The 25174-nt window shown below is 43.1% G+C and overlaps 1 protein-coding gene across 1 annotated transcript in view; it reads left to right on the plus strand.

Moving 5' to 3' along the window:
• The first annotated feature begins 1943 nt into the window (after window positions 1-1943).
• The window catches only part of NT5DC3 (5'-nucleotidase domain containing 3), a 67236-nt gene continuing 44005 nt past the window's right edge, over window positions 1944-25174 (plus strand). Inside the window, exon 1 of the mRNA XM_039472308.2 lies at window positions 1944-2235. Coding sequence (XP_039328242.1) covers window positions 2037-2235 — 199 coding nt within the window. The 5' untranslated portion in view covers window positions 1944-2036. The remainder of the gene's footprint in view (window positions 2236-25174) is intronic.

Below are 25174 nucleotides of genomic sequence, written 5' to 3' on the forward strand. Positions count from 1 at the left end.
TTAGGGATTACTTATGGGCTACTTTCTTCCCTATCACCCACCTAAATCCTACGTACTCTGTGTTAGGAAGCCAAATGGAAGAATGGGTTCAGTTGTGTGGTTTTAGGAAAGTTATTTCATCTTTCTTGGCCTCAGTTTCCTTACTGTCAGCCCTCTGTACCTGCAGGTTTGCATTTGTGGATTCAACCAACCATGGATAAAAATATTAGAAAAAAAATCAACGATGAAAAGTAATACAAATAGAAAATACAGTATCACAACTATTTACAGAACATTTACGTTGTATTGGGTATGAAAAGTAATTGAGGCCTGGTGCAATGACTCATGCCTGTAATCCCAGCGCTTTGGGCAGCTGAGGTGGGCAGATTGCTTGAGTCCAGGAGTTTGAGATCAGCCTGGGGAACATGGCAAGACTCCTGGCTCTACAAAAATACAAAAATTAGTCGGTCATTGTGGTTCACACCCATAGTAGTATCCGCTACTCAGGAGGCTGAGATGGGAGGATTGCTTAAGCACAGGAGGTGGAGGCTGCCATGCACTGTGACCATACTACTGCACTCCATCATGGGTGACAGAGCAAGACCTTGTTTTTTTTTTTTTTTTTTTTTTTTTTTTTTAAAGTAAGCAAGATGGTTTAAAATATATAGAAGTATGTGTGTGTGCAAATAGTATCCATTTTATATAAAGGACTTGAGTATCTGCAGATTTTGCTATGTATGCATGGGGCAGGTGTTCTGGAACCAATTCCCGGCATGTACAGAAGGATGATTATATTGTAAAATTGGAGAAATTACGGTGTCTGCTTTTCAGAATTACTGAGGGGATTGCATGAGATATGGCACACAACAAGCCTTCAATAAATGGTAGTTTAACCCAGATGCCACCTTTTTCCATGAAACACCTCCATACCCCTCCATCCCACAACTGGAGCATACACTAATGCCTTGGGTTGTTTGTCTTAAACTGTGCTCCAATCATTTCACACAAGGCAGTATTGTCTCCTTGGCAGAGTGCGAGCCTTAAGGGCTATTCCCACTACCCCCCCTGCTCAAAATTAAGTAACCACAGGACAGCTTGGGAAGCCCTTACTGTCCAGTGATTCTCAGCAGGGTTCTGGCTGGGCCACATCAGTCTTCCCTGCAGAAGCTGTGTCTGACTCTGTCCACACAGAATTGTCATCAGGTAGGGATGCTGCTGTTCATTTGGCTTTAGTGGAACCACAAGCACAGGACGGGTGCAGCCTAGCAGGTTTGAGGGAAGACCTATGCCTAAGCCCTTAGCTTGGGCAGGCGCAGGAGCTGGGTGACCGTGTCCCGAGGACCTCTGTCGCCAGGTGGAAATCCAGGGCGGGGCATTGGCTTTCCCGGCTGTGTAACGGGAGTGCCCTTCAAACTTACTAAGGTCTTAAGGGGCTGGGATCCTCCAGCCAACATCAGTCCACGAGTGGAGCCTCGGCCCAGCCACCAACTCACGGGCGGTCCTGTATAGCTCTAAGCTGGGGGTCAGGGACGTCCCAGACCGGTCCTACGATCCAGGGGAGGTTCAGACTGCAGAGGCCATTAATGCAGAGAGAGGTCACCTTCTGGGGCCGGGGCCAGAGCAACTGGCATGGGAGGAGCCCTGTCCCTGCGGCCAGAGCTGGGGTCAGCCCCAGAAGGCAGGAGGAAGGTGCAGCGGAGCTGGGCTGGTTGCGCCGGGGTCGTATCTGGTCATTCCATCCCCGTGGTCTGCACGCCACCACACGGCCACCGACGCGCCACTGTGGAATTGACCGCAGCAGGCTGGGCTTGAGGCCCCCGGCCCCGCCCCGGCCCCGCCCCGCCCCCGCTTCAACCCCGCCCACCCCGCGACTCCGCCCTGGCCTGCCCCGCCCCCGACTCCGCCCCCTTCCCGCCCCGCAGCGGCCAGAGGGCCGGCCCGCGTCGCCACGTGTTCCGACGCAGCAGCCGCCCGCCTGTGGGGCAGAGCGCGGGCAGAGCTTGGGCCAGGAGGCAGCACTAGCGGAGCGGCGGCGGCGGCGGTAGCGGGCAGCAGGCATGACCATGGCAGCGGCGGCGGTGGCCCGCGGGGCCGGAGCGAGGGCGGCGGCGGCTCTGCGGGGCGGCTGCGGGACCGCGGCCCGGGGGAGGCCGTGTGCGGGCCCCGCTCGGCCCTTGTGCACCGCACCCGGGACCGCCCCGGACATGAAGGGCTACCTGTGGGAGCGCTACCGGGAGGCGAAGAGAAGCACGGACGGTGAGTGAGGCGGCGACCCCGCCCCGGCGCCTGGGGCCCCTCCTGCGGGCTCAGCTGGGAGGCTGGCGCCCTAGGACTCAGATCCGCCCCGCCGCGGACTTCCGGGGCCCTCCAGTCGCGGCCCCCGGTGCGCACACCCCCAGCCGCTGGCAGCATCGCCCCTGCCGAGCGACTCGGGGAAACGCGGAAAAATGCACTCCAGAAACTTCACAACTCGTGTCTGTGCCCTGTCGGGAAAGCTGTTGTGTACGTTCTTGGGCTTTTTAGCCTGAAATCTGCCTTTGAGGGGCTGCCCGGGGCGGAGGGGGTTCCACAGACCTCCCTGGGGAGTCTGCCCCTCCCACGCACCGTTAGGTGGTTATTCATCAACAGTAATAATAGTAACAGCCGAGTCTAGCGGGCGCAAAGATGCCCTGGAGCGGGGCTGCTGCGCAGGTGGCCGATCCGGAGGCTTGTCAGTTTTCCTTTTGGCGGGGGTGGGGTGAGGTGGGATGAGATGAGATGAGGTGAGCTGTGCGGTGTTTGAAAGAGGAGAGGTCCAGGTGGGGAAGGTTCTGGGCTATCCGTTAACCTCGGTGAGGAGGGGATTCTAAGGCGGTGAGTGAGGACTTCGGGGCCAGGTGCACATAAAATGAGCTTGGCTCGGTTGTTGCTAATGAACTAATAGTGCCAGGCACGTAGATAATCTCTAAATTGTTCTAATAGTCTACGAAGGAGGTGGTGCCACATCCCGATTCTATAGATGGGAAAGGCGAGAATCAGGTTTAAGTGACCTAGCCTGGATTTAGTCTGTCTCAGCTCCTAAGCCACTGTCTTGTTTCCTGTGCTCCGTTGACCATTTGGGAACCAATAATCCATTGGCGCTGCTGCTTCCAAGGAGGATTCAGAACCGAAATTTGTATATTGATTACTTCTTGTTGTTGAAGGTGGCACACAGAGACAGGGAGAGATTATTTGGTGAGCAACAACGTTTTATAGGATCACATTTTCCATTTTTTTGGGCCAGAAGTCAGTTTAATGAAATAAAAGCAAATTGGAGTGATTTTCAGAGGAAATGTAAAATGACTAGCAATGCTGAATTCTATGAAATGATGGCTTATTTTCTTAGTTTCCCTTGGCCAAGCGTTAATTTTGCTTTGGCTTTTGAAGCTGTTGTGTGGTATGGTGGAAAGAAGACTGGCTTTGGAGGCATTGGACATTTTGCAGGTCTTAAGAGATGAAAGAAATACAGAAGGTTATCTAGCCCAGCTTTTGGGCAGTCAAGATTTTTTTTAACTTGTAATTCTTATTGAGATAATTGTATATTTACATGCAGTTTAAGAATTAATACAGGGGCCAGGCATGGTGGCTCACACCTGTAATCCCAACACTTTGGGAGGCCAAGGCAGGCAGGTCTCTTGAGCCCAGGATCAGCCTGGGCAACAAAGGGAAACCCATTCTCTAAAAAAAAAAATGCGAAATTTAGCAGGGCGTGGTAGTGCACATCTGTGGTCCTAGCTACTTGGGAGGCTGAGGTGGGGAGGATCACTTGAGCCTGGAAGTTAGAGACTGCAGTGAGCCGAGATTGCAACACTACTCCGGCCTGGGCGATAGAGCCAGACCCTGTCTAAAAAATAAACCGAAAAGGAGTAATAGAGGGAGATCCGGCATACATACCCTTTATCCAGTTTCTCCCACAGTTAACATTTTGCAAAACAATAGTACATTATCACAGCAGTGTATATTGATAGAGGCCACAGATCAGAGTTTCCTCATTTTATTCGTACTGTGTGTGTGCACATGCATGAGAGCATGGATGCAGTTCTGTACAGTTTTCTCACATATAGGCTTATGTGTCACCCACCACAGTCAAGGGACTGAACAGTTCCTCACAAGGATCCCTCATTCTGTCTTTATAGCCCCACTGCCTCCCCCTGTCATACTCTCCCTTGTCTCCAGTCCCTGGAGCACTGTCTGTTCTCCATTTCTAGATTTTTGTCATTTCAAAAAATGTTACATTGATGGAATCATACAGTATGTAACCTTTCGGAGTTGTTTTTTTTTCACCAAGTATAATTTCCTGGAGTTTTATCCAGTGTTATGTGTATTATATCAATAGTGCATTCCTTTTTGCTGTTACTTCATTACATGCACGTACCACAGCTTAACCATTTGTTTGACCACAGATTACATTGGGCCGTTTACTCATAGTTCAGAGGATATTTGGGTTGCTCCCAGTCTTTAGCTATTACAAATAAAGATGTTGTAAACATTTGTGTACAGGTTTTTGTGTGAACATATATTTTCATTTCTCTAAATGCCCAAGAGTACAATTGCTTGGTCAAATTGCCATCCTGACTTATGGATAAGGTTTGTTACTTGCTGCCTTTGAGAACTGGGGAGGTCACTAGGCTTGAATTTTTTCGCCTGTAAAATGGGGCTGCAGGTAATGCCAGCATCATAGGGTTTGAGTGAGGAATGGATGAGTCCATCCATGAGAGGCATTTAGGACAGTGCCTGATGCATGAGACAGCTGAAGCATGGGATGGGGAAGGTCACCAATGTGATATGGTTTGGCTGTGTCCCCAGCAAAATCTCAACTTGAATTGTATCTTCCAGAAGTCCACATATTGTGTGAAGGGCCTGGGGAAAGATAATTGAATTATGGGGGCCAGTCTTTCCCATGCTATTCTCGTGATAGTAAATATGTCTCATGAGATCTGATGGGTTTATCAGAGGTTTCTGCTTTTGCTTCTCCCTCATATTTTTCTTGCTGCTGCCATGTAAGAAGTGTCTTTCAACTCCTGCCTTGATTCTGAGGCCTCCCCAGCCATGTGGAACTGTAAGTCAAGTAAACCTCTCTTTCTTTCCAGTCTCGGGTATGTCTTTACCAGCAGCATAAAAATGGACTAATACGGTAAATTGGTACCAGTAGAGTGGGGTGATGCTGAGAAGATACCTGAAAATGTGGAAGCGACTTTCAAACTGGATAACCACCAGAGGTTGGAACAGTTTGGAGGGCTCAGAAGAAGACAGGAAAAAGTGGGAAAGTTTGGAACTTCCTAGAGACTTGTTGAATGGCTTTGACAAAAATGCTGAAAGTGATATGAACAATCAGGCTGAAGTGATATGAACAGGCCCAGGCTGAGGTGTTCTCAGATGGAGCTGAGGAACTTGTTGGGAACTGGAGCAAAGGTGACTTTTGTTATGTTTTAGCAAAGAGATTTGTGGAACTTTGAACTTAAGAGAGATAATTCAGCATATCTGGTAGAAGAAATTTCTAAGCAACAAAGCATTTAAGAGGTGACTTGGGTGCTGTTAAAGGCATTCAGTTTTAAAAGGGAAACAGCATAAAAGTTCAGAAAATTAGCAGCCTGACACTGCAGTAGAAAAGAAAAACCCATTTTTTGAGAGAAATGCAAGTGGCCTGCAGAAATTTGCATAAGTAGCAAGGAGCCTAATGTTAATCCCCAAGACCATGGGGAAAATGTCTCCAGGCCATGTTAGAGACCTTTATAGCGCTCTCTCCCGCTATATGCCTGGAAACCCAGGAGGGAAAAGTGGTTTAGTGGGCCAGGCCCAGGGTCTCCATGCTGTGTGCAGCCTAGGGATTTGGTGCCCTGTGTCCTATCTGCTCCAGCTGTGGCTGAAAGGGGCTGAGGTAGAGCTTGGGCTGTGGCTTCAGAGGGTGGAAGCCCCAAGTCTTGGCAGCGTCCACATGGTGTTGAGCCTGTGGGTTCACAGAAGTCAAGAATTGAGATTTTGGGACCTCTGTCTAGATTTAAAGATGTATGGAAACATGCGGATGCCCAGGCAGAAGTTTGCTGCAGGGGTGGAGCTCTCATGGAGAACCTCTGCTAGGGCATTGCGGAAGGGAAATTGGGGGTGGGAGTCCTCACACAGAGTCCCTGCTGGGGCACCACCTAGTGGAGTTGTGAGAAGAGGGCCACTGTCCTCCAGACCCCAGAATGGTAGGTAGATCCACCAACAGCTTGCACTGTGAGCCTGTAGAAGCCACAGACACAATGCCAGCCCATGAAAACAGCTGAGATGGAGGCTGTGCCCTGTGAAGCCATAGGGGTGAAGCTGCCCAAGACCATGGGAACCCACCTTTTGCATCAGCATGACCTGGATGTGAGACCTGGAGTCAAAGGAGATAATTTTGGAGCTTTAAAATTTGACTGCCTGGCTGGATTTCGGACATGCATAGGGCCTCTAGCCCCTTTGTTTTGGCCAATTTCTCCCATTTGGAATGGCTGTATTTATCCAATACCTGTACTCTCATTGTATTTAGGAAGTAACTAGCTTGCTTTTGATGGGAAGGCATGATTGGTTTTGAAATGTGAGGACATGTGATTTGCAGGGGCCAGGGGCAGAATGATATGGTTTCTCTGTTTCCCCACCCAAATCTCAACTTGAATTGCATCTCCCAGAATTCCCACATGTTGTGTGAGAGGGCAGGGGGCAGGCGAGGGTGGTGTAATTGAATCATGGGGGCTCATCTTTCCCATGCTATTCTCATGATAGTGAATAAGTCTCATGAGATCTGATAGGTTTCTCAGGGGTTTCTCCTTTTGCTTCTTCACTTTTCTCTTGCTGCCACCATGTATGAAGTGTCTTTCACCTCCCACCATGATTCTGAGGCCTCCCTAGCCACATGGAACTGTAAGTTCAATTAAACCTCTTTTTCTTCCCAGTCTCAGGTATGTCTTTGTCAGTGGCGTGAAAATGGACTAATACGTTATGGAACCAGAGTTTGGGCTTTGGTGTGTGACAGTAACATGACAGCCATGTTACTTTCATCTCTGATCTTAGTTTTCTCCATTGCAATATGGGATTAATGTGGAGATTTTTAGTGTGTGCTTGGTACTCAGCAGAAGCTCAGTAGCTACTAGCTATTATTATTTATTAAACAACTATCAATAAGAGGTGGAGGTGGGATATTTAGCTCTAGTGTCTGGGTCTCCTTGTGTTTAGGGCAGTGCCATAACTAGCTTTGTGGCCTTGAGCAAGTCACCTAATCCCTCCTGGCTTTAGTTTGTCTCGGTAAAATGAAGCCACTGCACTAAATAATATCTAAGCCTTTTTAAGTGTTAGTCTTCAAGTGTTAGAGCTACAGGATTCGGTGGACCCTATCTCCTCTTCATGCCTGCAGCACAGATGCATGTGGTCCCTATTACCCCTGAGAATGTGGGGGTGTTCAAGTGCTTTTTCTTCTTTGTCTTGTCCAGGACGGCACTGTTCCTTTTCTCCTCTAAAGTCTGTGTGAATGTATGTGCCCAGCTTGAGTTCATCCAGCAGGCATATTAAGCACCCAGCAGTGGGTTTGAAGGCTGCTGGTTCACAGTTGGATGAGTCTGACAGGGAGGCGTCCACAGTGGCTGAGTTATTGCCTGTGTGAAGCGAGGGACCAGTGTTGCATGGAGATTCTGGTAAACAGATGACTGACAGTCTACCTCTAGGGAGCTAAACAGCGAGGCCCAGGGGCTCAGGGATGCAGGAAATGCATCTCAGAAACTGACCCTTGGGGGCTGTGTCTTGTAGGAAGGCACAGTCAGAAGAAATCCTGATAATTCATTTAAAACATGGATCTCCCCACCCGCAGTTGCAAGAAGACAATAATTTTGTTTTCTCACTTTCTTTCTGGCCATTTGATCTCTTTCCTTCATCCAAACAATCTATTCAGATGTCTTCCTTTTGAAGGGCTCCCAGAGTGAAGTCTGCACAGGGAAAGGATGCTTTTTAAAGCTTTGTTTTACCCTTTCTCTCCCGTCCTTGTCATTTTAATTAAAAAGTTTTTTTAAAAAAAATCTTTATTTTTTAGATCAGCTTTAGATTTACAGAAAAATTATATAGTTTCTATAAACCCTACATCCATTTCTCTTATTAATCTCTCATATTACTATATTTGTCACAATTAATGAACCGATACTGATACATTATTCATAGTTTACTCAGATTTCCTCCGTATTTACCTACTCTCCTTTTTTTCTTCTGGGATGCCGTCCAGGATAGCACACTACATTTAGTTGTCCTGTCTGTTGGGCTTCTTTAGCCTGCAACAGTTTCTCAGACTTTCCCCTGGTTTTGATGACCTTGACAGTTTTGAGGATTACTGCTTACGGACTTTGTAGAATGACCCTCAATTGGAATGTTTTCCTTTTGTAACTTGGGATTTTTGGAATTGTGAATGTTTTTGCATCCTGTGTCAAAAAAAGGTTCTTTGCATTTTTAGGAAAAGAAATTCTGGTTTAAACCTTTAGCAACAATGTTAGCTGCCGCTATCTCACCCTGGAGCAGTGGTTCTCAGTGGGAGTTGGAGGGGGCAATTTTGTCCCAGAGGGATGTTTGGCAGCACTTGCTAACCTGTTTGTTTCTCACAGCTGGGGGAGAGGGTGCTGCTGGCCTCTGGAGCCCAGGATTGCTGCTGAACATCCTACAGTGCACAGGACAATATCCCATAATAAAGAATTATCTGGGCTCAAGTGTCGGTAGTGCCAAGGTGGAGAATCCTCAACCTAAAATGAATTCTAAGAAATCTTTGTGTGATTATAATTAAAGGGCTGGATATGCTTGTATGGGTCGTCTTCTTTTCTGTTGTGCTTTAGGTTGTATTTGTCTTCTTTGAACTCGAGCTCTGGCCTTCCAGGTGTGCTTGTCAGGTACTTGGCCAGTCCTGTTAGGTATGGAATGGAAGCCTTCCTACTCTAAGAGGGCTTGCTCCAGTCTTTATATTTTGTTAGTCACATGGATTTTTTTTTTTTTTTCATTAGAATTAATTTTGGAGCCTGGTTTTAGAATGTTTGACTGCTTGGCTGGGGTTATAGACTATATTAAGTTGTCGAAAGAAGTACAGGGATTAGTTAGAAGCTTTTATATGGTGTTGAAAGATTTACCCAAAGTTCTGGGTGGAGAGCATTTACTAATCAGTCAAAAATTGTGTACTGTATTTAGTGAGGACTGTGTCTACACGATGATGTAAGCTTAGCATGTATAAAATAAGCATAAGACACAGGATAGTCATTATATAATTATATATAATATTAAATACAGTGAATAGTAATAGTAAGCATAAGTTCCTCAAGGAACTGCATTGAGTTAAAGGTACTCATGAGATAATTTTAAAATTAGACCAATATTACTCAGATTGTGTTTCACAAGCTTTTGAGAGATGTGGTTAAAGAGATGTAGAAAATACATGTTAAAGAAGCTTCTTTATAGCTGGGCTTTTCAGAGCTAGCTTCAGAGCTAGTGAGTCAGAGCCTTTAAAACGAATGAATCTCCCAAGATGAATGATGGGGAAAGTAGGTTTAGTGCTTCCCAAGTAAATTTGACTGTGGAGGCCCCTTTTTGAGGTGATAACTCTATTTTGAGGTTCTACAGAATATACTTGGGAAGTACTCATGATATGCCTAATAAGAACATATGTTAATACTGAAGGATGCTTAATTGTATGACCAGAAATGTGCCTTTTCTATGCAACAGGGACATAGAGTAATGGAGTCATAGGACCCTCTGAGAATCTGGAGAAAGCTTTGTGTTTTGTCTTTATAAAAAGACACATTTGCACTATTAGACACAATACTTGCACACACACAAACTATTCTGTATATAATTTCAGGGGATTCCAGGAATATCGTACTGTCTTCTGGTGACCCACTGCTCATTTAGTCCATTTGTTTGAAGGATTGAGCTGTGATGGGATTCTTATGGAGGCAGAGCTCAGCATGGGGACTGTTTTCTAGATTTAAATTTGCTGCTGGATCAAGAAGCCTGCCTGGAATAATGATATTTTTGGCCTGAATTTTGCTGCTGATGTTTTCTGTAATTGTTGTGGAGGTGGCTGGTTGATCTACCAGTTGAAATCTAGAGTTCATTTTCCTCTTTCATTAGGGTATAAATTCTGGCTAGGGTCAAGAGGAAGAGAAAGGAGAAGGAAAAATGCAAAAAGGAGATTAAATAATTTTTTTTTGCCAGCTTTTGAAGGTAAGTCAAATTAAAAAAAAAATCAGCAGTCCTGAAACTGGGTGGCACATTGGAATTGCCTGGCAAGCTTGTTGAAAAATGGAAATTCTGAGGCCCTAGCACTGGAGATTCTGATTCCTAAGATGTGGAGGTATAAGGCCCAGGAATCTGTATTTTTACATGGGTTTGGAAACCAATCCTTTATTCAACTATTAAAGACATGTGGAAACAGATATCCACTAACCTTCAAGAGTTCTTCTGCACTTTGGCTTTCAGCAGTCTGGAGACTAAAGAGTCTTAAAACCTTTTTGCACAGAATACCCACAGGCTGAAAAAAAATACAAAGGACCTTCTCTTGAAGTCATAACTTAACGCTGAGAAACTGGAGAAATCCCAAGAACTAATAATGAAGAAGAAGCCAAGGCCAGGCGTGGTGGCTCATGCCTTTAATCCTAGAGCTTTGGGAGGCAGAGGTGGGCAGTTCACTTGAGGCCAGGAGTTTGAGAACAGCCTGGGCAACATGGTGAAACCCTGTCTCTACTAAAAATACAAAAATTAGCTGGGTGAGGTGGCATGAGCCTGTAATCCCAGCCACTTGGGAGGCTGAGGCATGAGAATCGTCTTGAACCCAGGATGCGAAGGTTGCAGTGAGCTGAGATCACACCACTGCACTCCAGCCTGAGCAACAGATAGAGACTCTTGTCTCAAAAAAAAAAAAAAAAAAAGAAAGAAAATAAAAAGGAGGAAGCTGAAACCAGAATGGTGACCAGCCCTGAAGGTCTGACTGTCCTGGGAACATTTGTTGGCTCTTACTGGTCGTGCCTGCTGGGAGGGAGATTAGGCATTGGACACACACACATGACACACACACATTGTCGGAGACTCGCCTATAAATCTGGTGGCCACAGAGTGCTTTCTTCTGTGCAGGGAGATAATAGAGAAGCTTGTCTCTTGGCTTTTGCTCAAGGTATGTTTTCTGTGTGTGGGGGCAGGTTTTGTAAGTCTCCCATGACTTTGTAATCACAGGCTTGTCCTCACAAGGATTTAGGTTTGAATCGATTCTTCTTGTATTGTGTGGCAATCTATGAGTCTGTTCTCACACTGCTATGAAGAAATACCTGAGACGGAGTAATTTATAAAGAAAAGTAGTTTAATTGACTCACAGTTCTGCATGGCTGGGGAGACCTCAGGAAACTTACAGTTGTTGTGGAAGGCACCTCTTCACAGGGCATCAGGAGAGAGAATGAGAGCCAGCAGTGGAAATGCCAGATGCTTATAAAACCATTAGATCTCATGAGACTCGCTCATTATCACAAGAACAGCATGGGGAAAGCTGTCCCCATGATTCAGTTACCTATTCCCACCCTTGACTCATGGGGCTTATGAGTGAGATTTGGTTGGGGACACAGAGCCAAACCATACCACGATCCCACCTAAGAAATTGAGTGATAGTGATCTGGGACTCCTGGTAGAAGGCAATGCAAACTCTCTGGATAAACAGCTTAAACCCAGGCCTCCCAGGATTTTCAAGATTAGATCTGAGCTTACAGTCCAAAATTTAAAAATACACAAATAAGCCATCATCAGGGAGAACCAGCAGAATCAGCAGGCAGCACAGTTAGTATGAATAGGACTTAAGATATTGGAATTATTACATAAAGAATATATGTAGTGCTATCTGAGAATGTTTGAAACTTTGGAGAAATAAGAGATGAAATGGAAAACACGAACAAGGAATATGAAACTCCTAGGATGATCAGGCAGGTTTTAAAAAAATCATGTAGAAATTTTAGAGATTAAAGTTTTAATCTTTAAAATTAAAAGTTTAATGGAATGATTTTAACTGGAAGATTAGAAAAAGAAGAAAAAGAATGACTGGGCAATAACTCTGAGAACATTACCCAGACTATAATCAAATAGATAGATATTATGAAAGCAGTTGACAGACTGATAGCATGAGATGTCAAACACATGTCTTAAGTGGAGTTCCAGCAGGAGAGATCGGGAAGTGGAGGAGAGAAAATATTCAGAGGAATAATTGCTGAGAGTTTTCCAAAACAAATGAAAGACAGAATCCTCAGATTTAGAATGCAAAACAAATCCCAAACAGGATGAATAAAAAGTAATAGATACAGAAGACAAAGAGAAGATCCTAAAAGTAGACAAAAAGACCCAAAGGCATAGCAGTTAAGAATATAGACCATGGAGCAAGCATACTAGGATCAGATCCTAACTTCACCATTTATAAGCCATGTGACCTTGGGCAAATGATGTCTATGTGTCTCAGTTTCCTTATATGTAAAATGAGGCTAACAATAATACTTGTCTTCGAGGATTGGCAGGTTTAAATGAGTTAATGTACATAGAGTTTTTAAAATAGTGCCTGACTCGTAAGTCCCTTGTAAATGTTAACCACGGTTATTGATGATGTTGTTACTACCACAAAAGACTGGGAGACTGATAGACTTTTGAACAGTGATAGCAGACACCTGAAGACAGTGGATTACCTCAAAGTGCTGAGAGAAAAATGTCAATTTAGAATTGTATATCTAGCTCAAACAGCTTTTAAGAGAGTATAGAGACACTTCTTTTTTCTTTCTTTTTTTTTTTTTTTGCGACAGTTTCGCTCCCTTGCCTAGACTGGAGTGCAGTGGTGCAACCTTGGCTCACTGCAACCGCCACCTCCGGGGTTCAAGCGATTATTGTGCCTCAGCCTCCCGAGTAGCTGGTATTAACGGGCATCCACCACCACACCCAGCTAATTTTTGTATTTTTAGTAGAGATGGGGTTTCACCATATTGGCCAGGCTGATCTCGAACTCCTGACTTTGTGATCCACCTACTTTGGCCTCCTAAAGTGCTGGGATTACAGCTGCTGTGCCAGGCCTTTTTAAATTTTAAATTTTTATTTTTATTAAAAGCTAAGAGCTACTACCAGCCTGGTCAAGATGGTGAAACCCCATCTCTACTAAAATTATAAAATATTAGCCAGATATGGTGGGGTGCCTGTAATCTCAACTATTCAGGAGTCTAAGACGGGAGAATTGAGTGAACCCAGGAGGTGGAGGTTGCAGTGAGCTGAGATTGCACCATTGCACTCTAGCCTGGGTGACACAGTGGGACTCCATCTCAAAAAAAAAAAAAAAAAAAATGGCTAAGAGCTTTACCATCAAGGAACTCACTAAAGGAACTTCTAAAGAATGTATATATGTTAGGGAAAAAAAATTTCCAAAGGTCTTAGATGCAAGTGAAAATGGAGAAAAAATAAATTGGTAGAGTTGTGAATAAATCTAAACAAATATTGACAATGTTGAAATCAATTCAGAAGTGGGTAAGAGAGACGGTAAAAGACACAGAAAAAGCAAGAAATAGTGTAGAATGTGATGGAGGAAATAATTCCAAATTTCAGTATTAAATATCAATAATTATGATAAACTCAGATTAAAAGACAGATTGTCAGATCACATATAAGAAACATTCCAGCTGAATGCTGTTAATTAAGAGATGCACCCTTAAACAAAGATGTAGAAAGGTTGAGATTAATAGAATGGGAAAAGGTATCTTGGGTAAATGGTAACCAAAGAAAACCAGCAAGTTATTAATATCAGACACATATTGAAATGATGTTAAAAGGAAATACTATTAACTATAAGAAAGGTTGCAAACCACACTTTATGGGCCAGTTGTAGCCTGATGTCTCTTTGTTTACTGAGTTTTATTGGAACATACCCATACCCATTGGTTTCTATTTTTTGGATGTTTCTCCTTTTGTGTTAGGATGTCAGAGTTGAGCAGTTGCAGCAGAGACCATATGCAGAGCCCCAAATATTTACTAACTACCCTTTAGAAAACATGTGTTGTCTGCTGACCCAGAACTACAGAAATATACCTACCTGGGTGACTCATAAGAATAATTTTGAGTAAAAAGAAAAAGCAAGTTGCAGACATATACCAATTATAAAAGGTTTTAAAACACATAAAATTCTTACAGATTACTTGTATGGACACACATGTATGTGGCAAAAGTCTAGAGAAATGCAGGAGAGGCTGGACATGATGGCTCACACCTGTAGTCCCAGCACTTTGGGAGGCCAAGGTTTGCGGATCACTTGAGGCCAGGAGTTCGAGACCAGCCTGGCCAACATGGTGAAATCCCATCTCTACTAAAAATACAAAAATTAGCCACATATAGTGGCACATACCTGTAATTCCAGCTACTCAGGAGGCCAAGGCAGGAGGATCACTTGAACCTGGGAGGCGGAGGGTTGCAGTGAGCTGAGATCATGCCACTACACTCCAGCCTGGGCAATACAGACTCTGTCTCCGAAAAAAAAAAAAAAAAATGCAAGAGAGTGGTAAACACCAAAATCTGGGTAGTGGTTGTGTCAGAGGCAGGAGGAACCTGCAGGTGAGGGTGGAAGGGATTTTATATCCCACTTGGATGGTAGGGTTATGGGTGTTCTTTGTATTATCTTTACCTTTCTTTGTGTCTTAAAAATAGCAGGATATATTCTTTAAAAATCTTCTTTAGGTGTATAATGTTGATCCTGTGGCCATACAAGAAAGTAGTAAAAAGATTTAAGGGAGAAACATGCCACATCGGAATTTTCACATTTTCAGATAAAAAGTAAATGCCTAAAATAGGAGAATCTTAGACTCTGGCAAGTGGAGGGGCCTCTGGAGGTCATAGAGTTCAGTCCTCTGCTGGAAGAAGGAATCCTTTTTTCCATAGACTTTGTTGGCGGCCATCTGGCATCTGCTTGAGCTTGTTGTGTGATCACAAGGCTGCCCATTTTATTTTGGATGGCTGAGTCACAGAGAATACTTCTGATTCCCTTTCCATATGATAGTTGCTTAAATATGAAGGTGGTGATCATGCATCATCACTACAACTCGCCTTTGATTTCATTTTGGAAGCTCAACTTTGCTTTCACTCTAGTTTGTCAACATCCCTTTGAAAGTGAACCATTCGTTCTTGACCATGTGTGGTCTGACTGGTTCACGGTGGAGGGAAGCAACTGGCTCTTCCTTGTTTGAGCGCTGTACCTCTGTTAGAACACCTTAAGAGTTAATTGTGTTCAGTTTGTGGTCAGCTAAATCCTGACTTTGCCCTACTTGTGTTGACATGTCCTTCTTGTATTTTAGAGAATGAAAACCAAAGCTTTAAAAAAGCTTTGCAAGGAAGTACTTAGAAGACAATGATGGAATTCTATTATTATTTTTTAAGTCAAATACTACATGTTAAGAGTGCAGAGAGAAAAAGAGGCTAGCTGACTGATCAAGCTGGGTTTTATAGTAAATTTTTATACTTTAAAGGATTGGTCCTTGAGTAATTCTTTTTTACTTTACTAGGGTTTTGAGGAACTGTTTCATGCTAAGGGGATTGATAAGATATTGATGTATAAACCTGAATACAATTTTAATTTGTATTTAGAGATGCATCTCACTGCATAGATTGTAATATTTCGTTCTCATGCGAGCAGAAAAGTCTACTTGAGAAACACTCCTCATGAATATTAATCCTTAGCTATGGTAGAAGACCTTTCAAATGTTTTACCCTCAGTACTCTTTTATACACTTTAATTATTGAAGATCCTGGAGTTTCTGTTTATAGATTGTAGACTTTTAAAGAATGTATTCTGCTCTTATGTTGATAGTAATTGTATTAGAAATTAAAACCCAGGGAATTTTAAGATATGTATTTATTGATTCATTTAATTAGTTAATTTTTTTGAGATGGAGTTTTGCTTTTGGTGCCCAGGCAAAACGTTGGGTGCCCAGACGATCACATCTCACTGCAACCTTTGCCTCCTGGGTTCAAGCTATTCTCCTGCCTCTCAGCCTTCTGAGTAGCTGGGATTACAGGTGCCTGCCACCATGCCCAGCTAATTTTTTGTATTTTTAGTAGAGATGGGTTTCACCAGGTTGGCCAGGCTGGTCTCGAACTCCTGACCTCAGGTGATCCACCTGCCTTGGCCTCCCAAAGTGCTAGGATTACAGGGGTGAGCCACTGCACCTGGTCATATGTATTTATTGATTCATTTAAAATATCAGTCCGTTACCTCTTAACATAAATGGCATGCTCTTTATGAAAAATGACTATTTTCCAAAATGAAAGAAATTTAGAAGAATGTCATGATTTTATATTTGTGCAAAGTTCTGTGATGTCTGGATTAATAGATTCTCAAATCTGATTCTGTATTCAGTCTATTGCAGTATCAGGCACACATCATGTGTCCTCTGGCAAAACTTCAGTGTACATTGGTGAGAGTGAAAAAGGCAGATTGTCTCTGTGTTGAATTTTCATTGCTTCTGTAACAAATTACCACAAATTTAGTGATTTACAACAGTACAGTATATTGTCTTTATAGTTCTGGAAGTTAAAAGTCTGAAATAGATCTCACTGGGGTAAAATCAAGATGTTGCAGGACTGGATTTCTTTCTGGAGGTTCTGGTGGAGACAGTTTTCTTAAGCTTTTCAGTTTCTAGAGGTTCCCCACACGGTAGCCTCTTGCATTTTCAAAGCCAGCAATGGCTTTCTGAGTCTTTCTCAAGTCACATCTCTCACACTGAATTTTCTGCCCTTCTTTCCACACTTAAGGACCCTTGTGATTACATTGGGTCCACCTGGATAATGCAGGATAATAGCTTTATTTGAAAGTCAGCTGATAACAATCTTAATCCATCTGCAACCTTAATTCCCCCTGGCCATGTAAGGTAACATATGTACAGGTTCTAGGGATTAGGACATGGACATATTTGGAGAGCCATTATTCTGTCTACCACATCTTACTATATTATGCGAGTAGTTTTGACCTCAAAGATTCCCTGGAGAGGAGGTCCAGATTATGCTGGTAACTACTGATCTAGGAAAAATTATTTGTTGAATGAATGAACAGAAAAAAGAAGGGACTGACAGTTATGAAGCACCTGCTTTCAACCAAGCACTGTGCCAAGCGTTTGACCTGCCTTGGAGTATTTAATGGCTGTGTGACTTTGGACCAGCTACTTTACTTCTTGCCCTTATTTTCCCCCGTCTGCAAATGAGGGATTGTAGTATTCACTTCATGGAGTTCTTGGGACAGTAATCGAGGTGATAAATGAGAAGTGCCTTGTGCACAGCTTGTGGATGGCATTGATTTATGTTCCTTTTCTATTTCCTGTATATTCTAATGAAAAATTTTTGAGTTTGCCTATTCTTTGATCTTTGACATGGCTCAATCTCCTCTCCTCCCCCTCCCCGTTCTCTCCCCTTTCTGATAGGATCTTGCTCTGTTACCCAGGCTACAGTGCAGTGGCACCATCAAGCACACTGCAGCCTTGAACTCCAGGGCTCAAGGGATCCTTCCATCTCAGCCTGCCAATTAGCTACTCGTGCCTGGCTGATTAAAAAAATTTTTTTTTTAATAGAGACAGAGTTTTGCTTTGCTGGCCAGGCTGGTCTTGAACTCCTGGCTTCAAGCCATCCTTCTGCCTTGGCCTTTCAAAGTTTGGGATTATAAGTGTGAGCCACTGTGCTCTGCACAATTTTCTTTTTTTAAAGGACTTTTTCCCTTGAAGCTCAATGTACTTTAATTTTGGTCAGTTCTGTTGATTTTTAGAAGTTTTTTTTAAAGATTAGGTTGTCATTAAACCATTACTATATGTAATGTTATTTGAAATGTAGTTGTATGTAGTTTTATTTTTGTAACTAGGAAGTGTGATGGATTTCTGTGGAGTAGTCAAAATTACAGATATTACTTACAGGATAATAAGGTATAATTTTAACTTTTGGTGGGAGTAGTGTAAATGTCATGTGCATTATTAATTAGTCAGATGAGTAATTCTGTTTATCGTGGATTGCTTCTCCTTGGAGATGAGGCAAACTATGTAAACTGATGGAAAAATGCATGTTTCTTCTTAGACTATCAGACACAATAAAAATGAGTCTTGAATTGCCGTTTCCCCAGGGGGCATGCCAGCCGCATACCGAGTTCTTCTGTCTCGTATCAGTGTGATGTTCATTGGTCTTCCCCACTGCCTGTGATACTGCTCTGTATTTATAATCCCCATGTGGTGCCCTGTGCAGTGTGGCACGTAGTAGGTATGATAAGTGCTTATTGAAAAAGGTTTCCTGTGGCTCTAGTACATGGGAAAACCAATTTACAAGGATACTACATATTGTATGATCTCACTGATATAAAATTCTAGCAAATGCAAAGGAATCTAACCAAAAGAAAATGAGAGGTGGCCTGGGGATGAGCAGGGTTGGAGGGGACGATGGGCTGGAATTTAAAGAAATGTGAGGGAAGGTTTGGGAGTGTTAGATGCTCATTTGCCTTTATTGTGATGATGGCATCACAGATGTCTTGGCAGTATACGTCAAACCTCATCAAACTGTATACTTTATGTGCAGTTTATTATATTGTACCTTAATAAAACTATAAAGTGAAAATACAGAAATAAGAGAAGGACTGTAGTATAACCCGGCTTGAGTCTTATACCCGTCTCAGGAGTGACCCAGCTTGAGTCAAGTGTTCTGCCCGGAACCAGCAGCTGTAACTGGAGGGGCAGGTCCCAGAAAAAACCCGGGAAGAGTCACTTCTTTCCCACCCGCCCCAGACGGAGTCTTGCTCTGTCATCCAGGCTGGAGTGCAGTAGCGCCATCTTGGCTCACTGCAAGCTCCACCTTCTGGGTTCAAGTGATTCTCCTGCCTCAGCCTCCTGAGTAGCTGGGTGCCTGACTGATTTTTATATTTTTAGTAGAGATGGGGTTTCACCATCTTTGCCAGGCTGGTCTTGAACTCCTGACCTCATGATTTACTCACCTCAGCCTCCCAAAGTGTTGGGATTACAGGTGTGAGCCACCGCGCCCGGCCATAGGTATACTTTTAAAAGAAATTTTGAAACCTTGATGTTTTCAATCTACACTTGGACTTGTAAAGGAGAATTTGAAGCCATGTTAAATAAATATGAAATTATTTGGAATATGTGTGAGTATTCTTAAAGTATATGAATATTATAAAATGTAAACAGAAGTTGAGATTTGGTCCAATTAGGGAAAAACAAATATTTTATGTACGTCCTTTTTTGTTAATTTGGGAGCATTGAAATAGTTAAAACGTGACCTTGAGCTACTAATCTCATCTTCATTTTTCTCTGTGAAATGGGTGTAATAGCTAGTGTCTTGCATGAAGTGAGGTCATGTACATTGCTTCATAAAGTGCCTGGTATATAGTAAATGGATGTACTTCTTGTCCACTTGATCAGCTTTTTGGTTGACTGAGCACTGGGGAAATTCACAGAAAGCATCGTGACACATAGTGGGTAAGGAGAGAATGGAGGCCTTTTCTCTCTTTTTTTTTTTTTTTTTTGGTAATTTCTAAAATTCTCTAGGAAATTTTCTTCTCTTCCATTTTTTCTTCAGGGACTTCTGCTCTGTATATTCTTTTTTCTTTCAAAACAGCTTGAAATCTAGGGCATATACCAAAAAGAAAAATCATGACTAAAGAAAAATGCCATCTTAGCGTCTGGGATTGTGATTTGCGTTATCAATAAAATTGAAGTTTGAAGGATTTTCAAGTGTACCTCACCTCTATTTGATCATATTCTTGTTAACACACTTGGGAATTCAAATATCTGAGATGCATGTTTGGGCCTCCAAATGGAGCATGTTTTCCCCCAGTTTTTGCTTTATTAATATCAATGTAACAAAGTCTTTGTGTATAAATCTTAACCTAAATCTCTCACTATTTCCTTAGCATAGATTCCTGGAAAGGGAATTACTGGGTCAAAGGGTATGAATATTTTTAACAGACTCTTAATACATATTGCCAAGCTGTTTTCTAGAAAGCTTGTTCTCATTTATACTCTTAAACAGCAAGGAGTGAAGCTGCCCAGGTCCTGGCACCAGGTTCCGTAATTACAAATAAAACAAGAATAGAACACCCCCAAAACAACACAGACAGATAGCCCTACCACCAGCAACAGAAAAGCTGCTGCAATCCGATGAGAGGAAAATGACTTACTACTTTATTTCTTAGCCAAATAACACAGGCTTATTATAGAATATCATGTAAATGAAATACAGACAGTAGAGACGTCTGTAATTCCACCTATTGAGGGACCTACTGTTAATTGCACTTGTTTAATTTGCTTTTTTTTTTTTGGGGGGGGGTAATTCGAGTGGTTGAACATTTAGTTTATCAGCTGATTTCCTTTTGTATGGATTTTTAAAATATTAAGAATACTAGACCATTGCTGTTTGTCTTTTCAGTTTTTTGGTTTCATATACTCACCTCTTTTCCCAAATTGTTGTTTTTGATATTTTTGGGTACATAGGTGTTACAAAATCTTATGTTGCAAATCTGTCAGTACTTTTCTTTGTGATTTAGTATATTGCTTTTTTTTTTAACATTTGGAAAGTTATATTTTATTCAGAGATGAAATAGTTATCTATATATTTTTCTTTTTAATGTTTAAAATTTTTAAACTCTGACTCACATGGTGTTTGATAGCATAATGTGAAGGAAGGTCTTACTTGACACTTTTCACGTAGCTGATCAGTGTTGATGCATAGTCGTTAGACAAAGACAGACTATTCCAGGCAGATTTCACTCTGGTCAGTATTCAACTACAACATTATGTTGAAGAATGAAGAGCAGTGGGTGACCCATCTTGTTGAAAGTAGGGCATGGGAAGGAGAATTTAAGATTAGAGAGATGGATTAAAGTATGTATTGGGAATGCCTTTGATACCAGTTAAAAAGTTAAAATTTATGATCAGAATTTTGAGTGGCTAAATAGTCTTAACATAAACTTTTAGTCGAATTCCTTTGGCCGTAAGCAATAGGAAACTTAACGCTTCCCTGTTGGCATCTTTTCCAGGTTCCTAACGATGGCCACTCACATCTCCAGATTAATATTCTCTTAAGTCTCCCTTTGGAAGCAAAGAGTGCCTCTTCCCTGAAACTCCCTTACAAATCCAGAAATTGACTTAAATGGACTCATTGGTTCACTTGAGCTGTAGGGAAAGTATGATGATCGGCTGGAAGGGAACCTATGTCTGCCCCAAACTAGTCAGCATTGGTAAGGGAATTCAGGTACTCTGTTAGGCCAGGCCTGGGTTACATGCCCTCCTTTTGGCGTCAGGAATGGAACCCTGTGAGACCATCCAGTCTGAATGTTGGGGAAGAGAGGTTTCCTGACAAAATCACAGAATTGAAGATTTATCAGTCAGATTAGGCTAGGTTATGCTGCAGTGACAAGCAATACCAAAATCCCAGTGGCTTTTTACAGACAGCTATAACAAAAGCCTATTTCTCACTCATGTGAAGTCTACTGGGGGACCCCCAGAACTCTGCAGGGCAGTCAGTTCCATGAGGTGGCTTAGCCTTCCAGCCTCCTCTTCATCTTGTAGTGTCTGTATCATATATCCATGCTAGGCATGGTAGGGGAAGGGAGTGTGCACGGCTCTAGAAGTGACACATCTCTCTTTTGCCTGTGATCTGTTGGGACCAGAGCTGGCCAGAGTTAAGTGAGGAGTGGAGGGAGGATTGTGATCCTTCCTCCCCATGTGCCTGAAAAGAAGAGCCAGTTGAATGGGAGCAAGTGTGAGATGGTGCAGCCACGCTGGAGGGGCCCAGACACCCAGTGCCCACAACCATCGCTTACCACAGGCAGCCTTTGGGACCTCGGTTTGTCGGACCCATCCTTTGCCACCCTCCTGTCTTTCTCTGACTGGTTGCTGGAATAATGGTGAGAGCAAGTAATGCATTTGGTAAACTTTTAGCGCGCTCCAGTTCTGTGTGCCCGAGGCCAGCGTGACAGGCACATCATATTTTTTAAAACATTAAGAATATTGATTGACATCACTGAGGCCATGGATTTCGGCGCAGTGCTGTCTCCACACGCTGCTCTGTGACAGTTCTGCCAAGCTCTAGGCCTGTATTAATGCAGAGTCAGTTAGCATTTCTGAGCATTAAAGAAGACAAAGTACTTGGCCAAAATCGTACTTTCCAAGCTCACGTCTTTACATAGTTTAAAAACGTTTCCTTGAATAAGTGGAAACTGGCTGACTTCTGTAGCAGAATCAGGTTCTGCCTTCTTTCATATTCTCTCTCTGTCAATAGTAATGATACAATTTAGGCAAGAAATGATATTCTTCTGTGATGGCCTTAAAAAGGCAAAACGAAATGGAAGAGCCACTATGGAAAACAGTAGGGCAGTTCCTAAAAAAAATAGGACTACCATATGATTCAGGAATTCCACTTATAGGTATAAACCCAAAAAAATTGAAAATGAAGATTTGAATAGGTATTTGTATTGTTCATAGTAGCATCATTCACAGCAGCCAGAAGATGTTGGCACAACTAATGGCCTGGTGATTGATAAATGGATAAACAAAAGGTGGTTTATATTTACAATGGGCTGTTCAGCCTTAAAAAGGAAGGAAAGGGCCAGGTGCGGTGACTCAACGCCTGTAATCCCAGTACTTTGGGAGGCCGAGGCAGGCAGATCACCTGAGGTCAGGAGTTCGAGACCAGCCTGGCCAACATGGTGAAACCCCATCTCTACTAAAAAAAAAAATTGGCTGAGTATAGTGGCACGTGCCCGTAGTCTCAGCTACTCGGGAGGCTGAGGCAGGAAAATCACTTGAACCCTGGAGGTAGAGGTTACAGTGAGCTGAGATCACGCCACTGCATTCCAGCCTGGGTGACAGAGTGAGACTCCATCTCAAAAAAGGAAGGAGAGGCTGACATATGCCACACCATGGATGAACCTCGAGGTCATTATGTAAAAAGACAAATACTGTATGACTCCACTTCTGTGCAGTTCGTAGAGAAGTCGGTCATAGAGACAGAAAGTGGAGTGGTAGTTGCCAGGAAAACAGGGTGAATGGGGATGTTTAATGGGTACAGAGTTTCAGTTTTGCATGAAAAAAAGAATTCTGGAGATGGATGGTGACAGTGGTTGTGCAAGGTGAATGTGATAATGTCACCAAATTACTCTCTTGGAAATGGTTAAGATGATAAACTTTATGCAATGTATGTCTTGTCACAGTAGAAACCACAAAAATCAGAACAAAAACAGAAAGCTTACCAATTTTTCCTGTAGGTTGTTCACCACGTTACCTGATGCTGTCTGGGATTAGCAGATGAAAAACTGGAAGCTGCTGAAAACTGGAAGTGCCAGGGGCTTTCCAGCTTGCTACACTGTGCCGGAGGGTGCACAGCTCCCAGCTCAGAGTGGCTTGCATCGGAGCCCAGTTTTGCTTACGCTCTGGCCACCGCAACAGAGCTGTCTCTCCATTTCTTTGTACCGATTGTATAGTCTTGCTGTCATCATCCATTATGTACAAAGGAATTCACTTTCTAAATTGGTACCCACTCTTGTTTCTGCTTTGAGACAGTACAAAACTGACTAGTCAAGAGGCATTCGGTTTATACTTTAGAGTCTAAAGTTTAGCCAGACTGTTTCTCTTTTTGTGAGTGGTTGGCATTCTTTTCTTTTGCCTTGTAACTATTCATAATTTGTTCCTAACTTTTCTTTAAAGTTTGCACGGGTTGCCAAGATCCCTTTAAGATGCTGCTCCTCAGCTGGGTGTGGTGGCTCATGCCTGTAATCCCAGCCCTTTGGGAGGCCGAGGTGGGTGGATCACCTGAGGTCAGGAGTTTGAGACCAGCCTGGCCAACACGACAAAACCCCATTTTTACTAAAAATATAAAAATTAGCTGGGCATGGTGGCAGGCGCCTGCAATTCCAGCTGCTTAGGAGGCTGAGGCAGGAGAATAGCTTGAACCCAGGAGGTGGAGCTTGCAGTTAGCTGAGATGGTGCCATTGTACTCCAGTACTCCAACCTGGGCAACAGAGCGAGACTCCATCTCAAAAAAAAAAAAAAAAAAAAAAAACAAAAAACTTCGCTGCTCGTGTTCAAGGTTAACACTGTAAAAACCAGGCTTTTGGGTGTTGGTGTTCATGTGATGAACATGTCTCAGGCTTTCCCTGAATCACATGCCTGTGATTATTCCCCAGGGGTGAATTCCCTTGCAGATTTCAGAGATGTGCTGACCAGTCACCCTTTTCCATCATAGTTTTTCCTTGAGGGTTTCACGTAGTGTTCTCAGGTAACAGGAAGGGAGGGAGACTTTCTTGCCAACACTGTTTCTAAATATAAACTTCTAATTAAGCAGGCTGTTCGAACCTCCTTTGAAAAGGTCATTTGTGAAAGTGGAGCTTTTGGTCACAATGTTAAGCGATCCTACTTGAATCATATGGACAATGCCATGTGGTCATACTCAGAAAATATCATCAGCAGTGGCCTATTGATTTATATAAGGCCAGAGGATCTTCTGTGTTAGATATCAAAGAGCTTGGGTCTGCCAGCTTCTCCTCTTAGGACCAGTTCTTGTGAATTATCTGCTTCTAAGTTTCTTAAAATGCCTGTAATGAGATATGTCTTACTGGCAAAAGCAAAATAAAAGCAATGGTTGTTGTGGCCAGGTGCGGTGGCTCACACCTGTAGTCCCAGCACTTTGAGAGGCAGAGGCAGGCGGGTCACCTGAGGTCAGGAGTTTGAGACTAGCCTGGCCAACATTGCGAAACCCCCTCTCTACTAAAAATATAAAAATTAGGCAGGCATGGTGGCAGGCACCTGTAGTCCTAGCTACTCGCGGGGTGGAGGCAGGAGAATAACTTGAACCTGGGAGGTGGAGGTTGCAGTGAGCTGAGATTGCACCCCTGCACTCCAGCCTGGGTGACAGAGCAAGACTTCATCTTGAATGAATGAATGAATGAATGCCATGGTTGTTGACTCACTGATTTTGATGAAAGAAAAACTAATGAAGAGATGGAAGTGTTAGTGAATCGACTGGGTTTTCAATAGGCTCAGTCACATTTAGATTGTCAGTGTGAGTGAATTTAATTTATTGGTTCATACATGTGCCTTCATTGACTGGAATTTCTGTGTAGGGATATAAAGGCTTGGTTTCAATAAACTAGGGGCAATGTGGGAATTTG

This window comes from Saimiri boliviensis, chromosome 7 (genome assembly GCF_048565385.1).
Source record: "Saimiri boliviensis isolate mSaiBol1 chromosome 7, mSaiBol1.pri, whole genome shotgun sequence".
Taxonomy (NCBI): Eukaryota; Metazoa; Chordata; class Mammalia; order Primates; family Cebidae; genus Saimiri; species Saimiri boliviensis.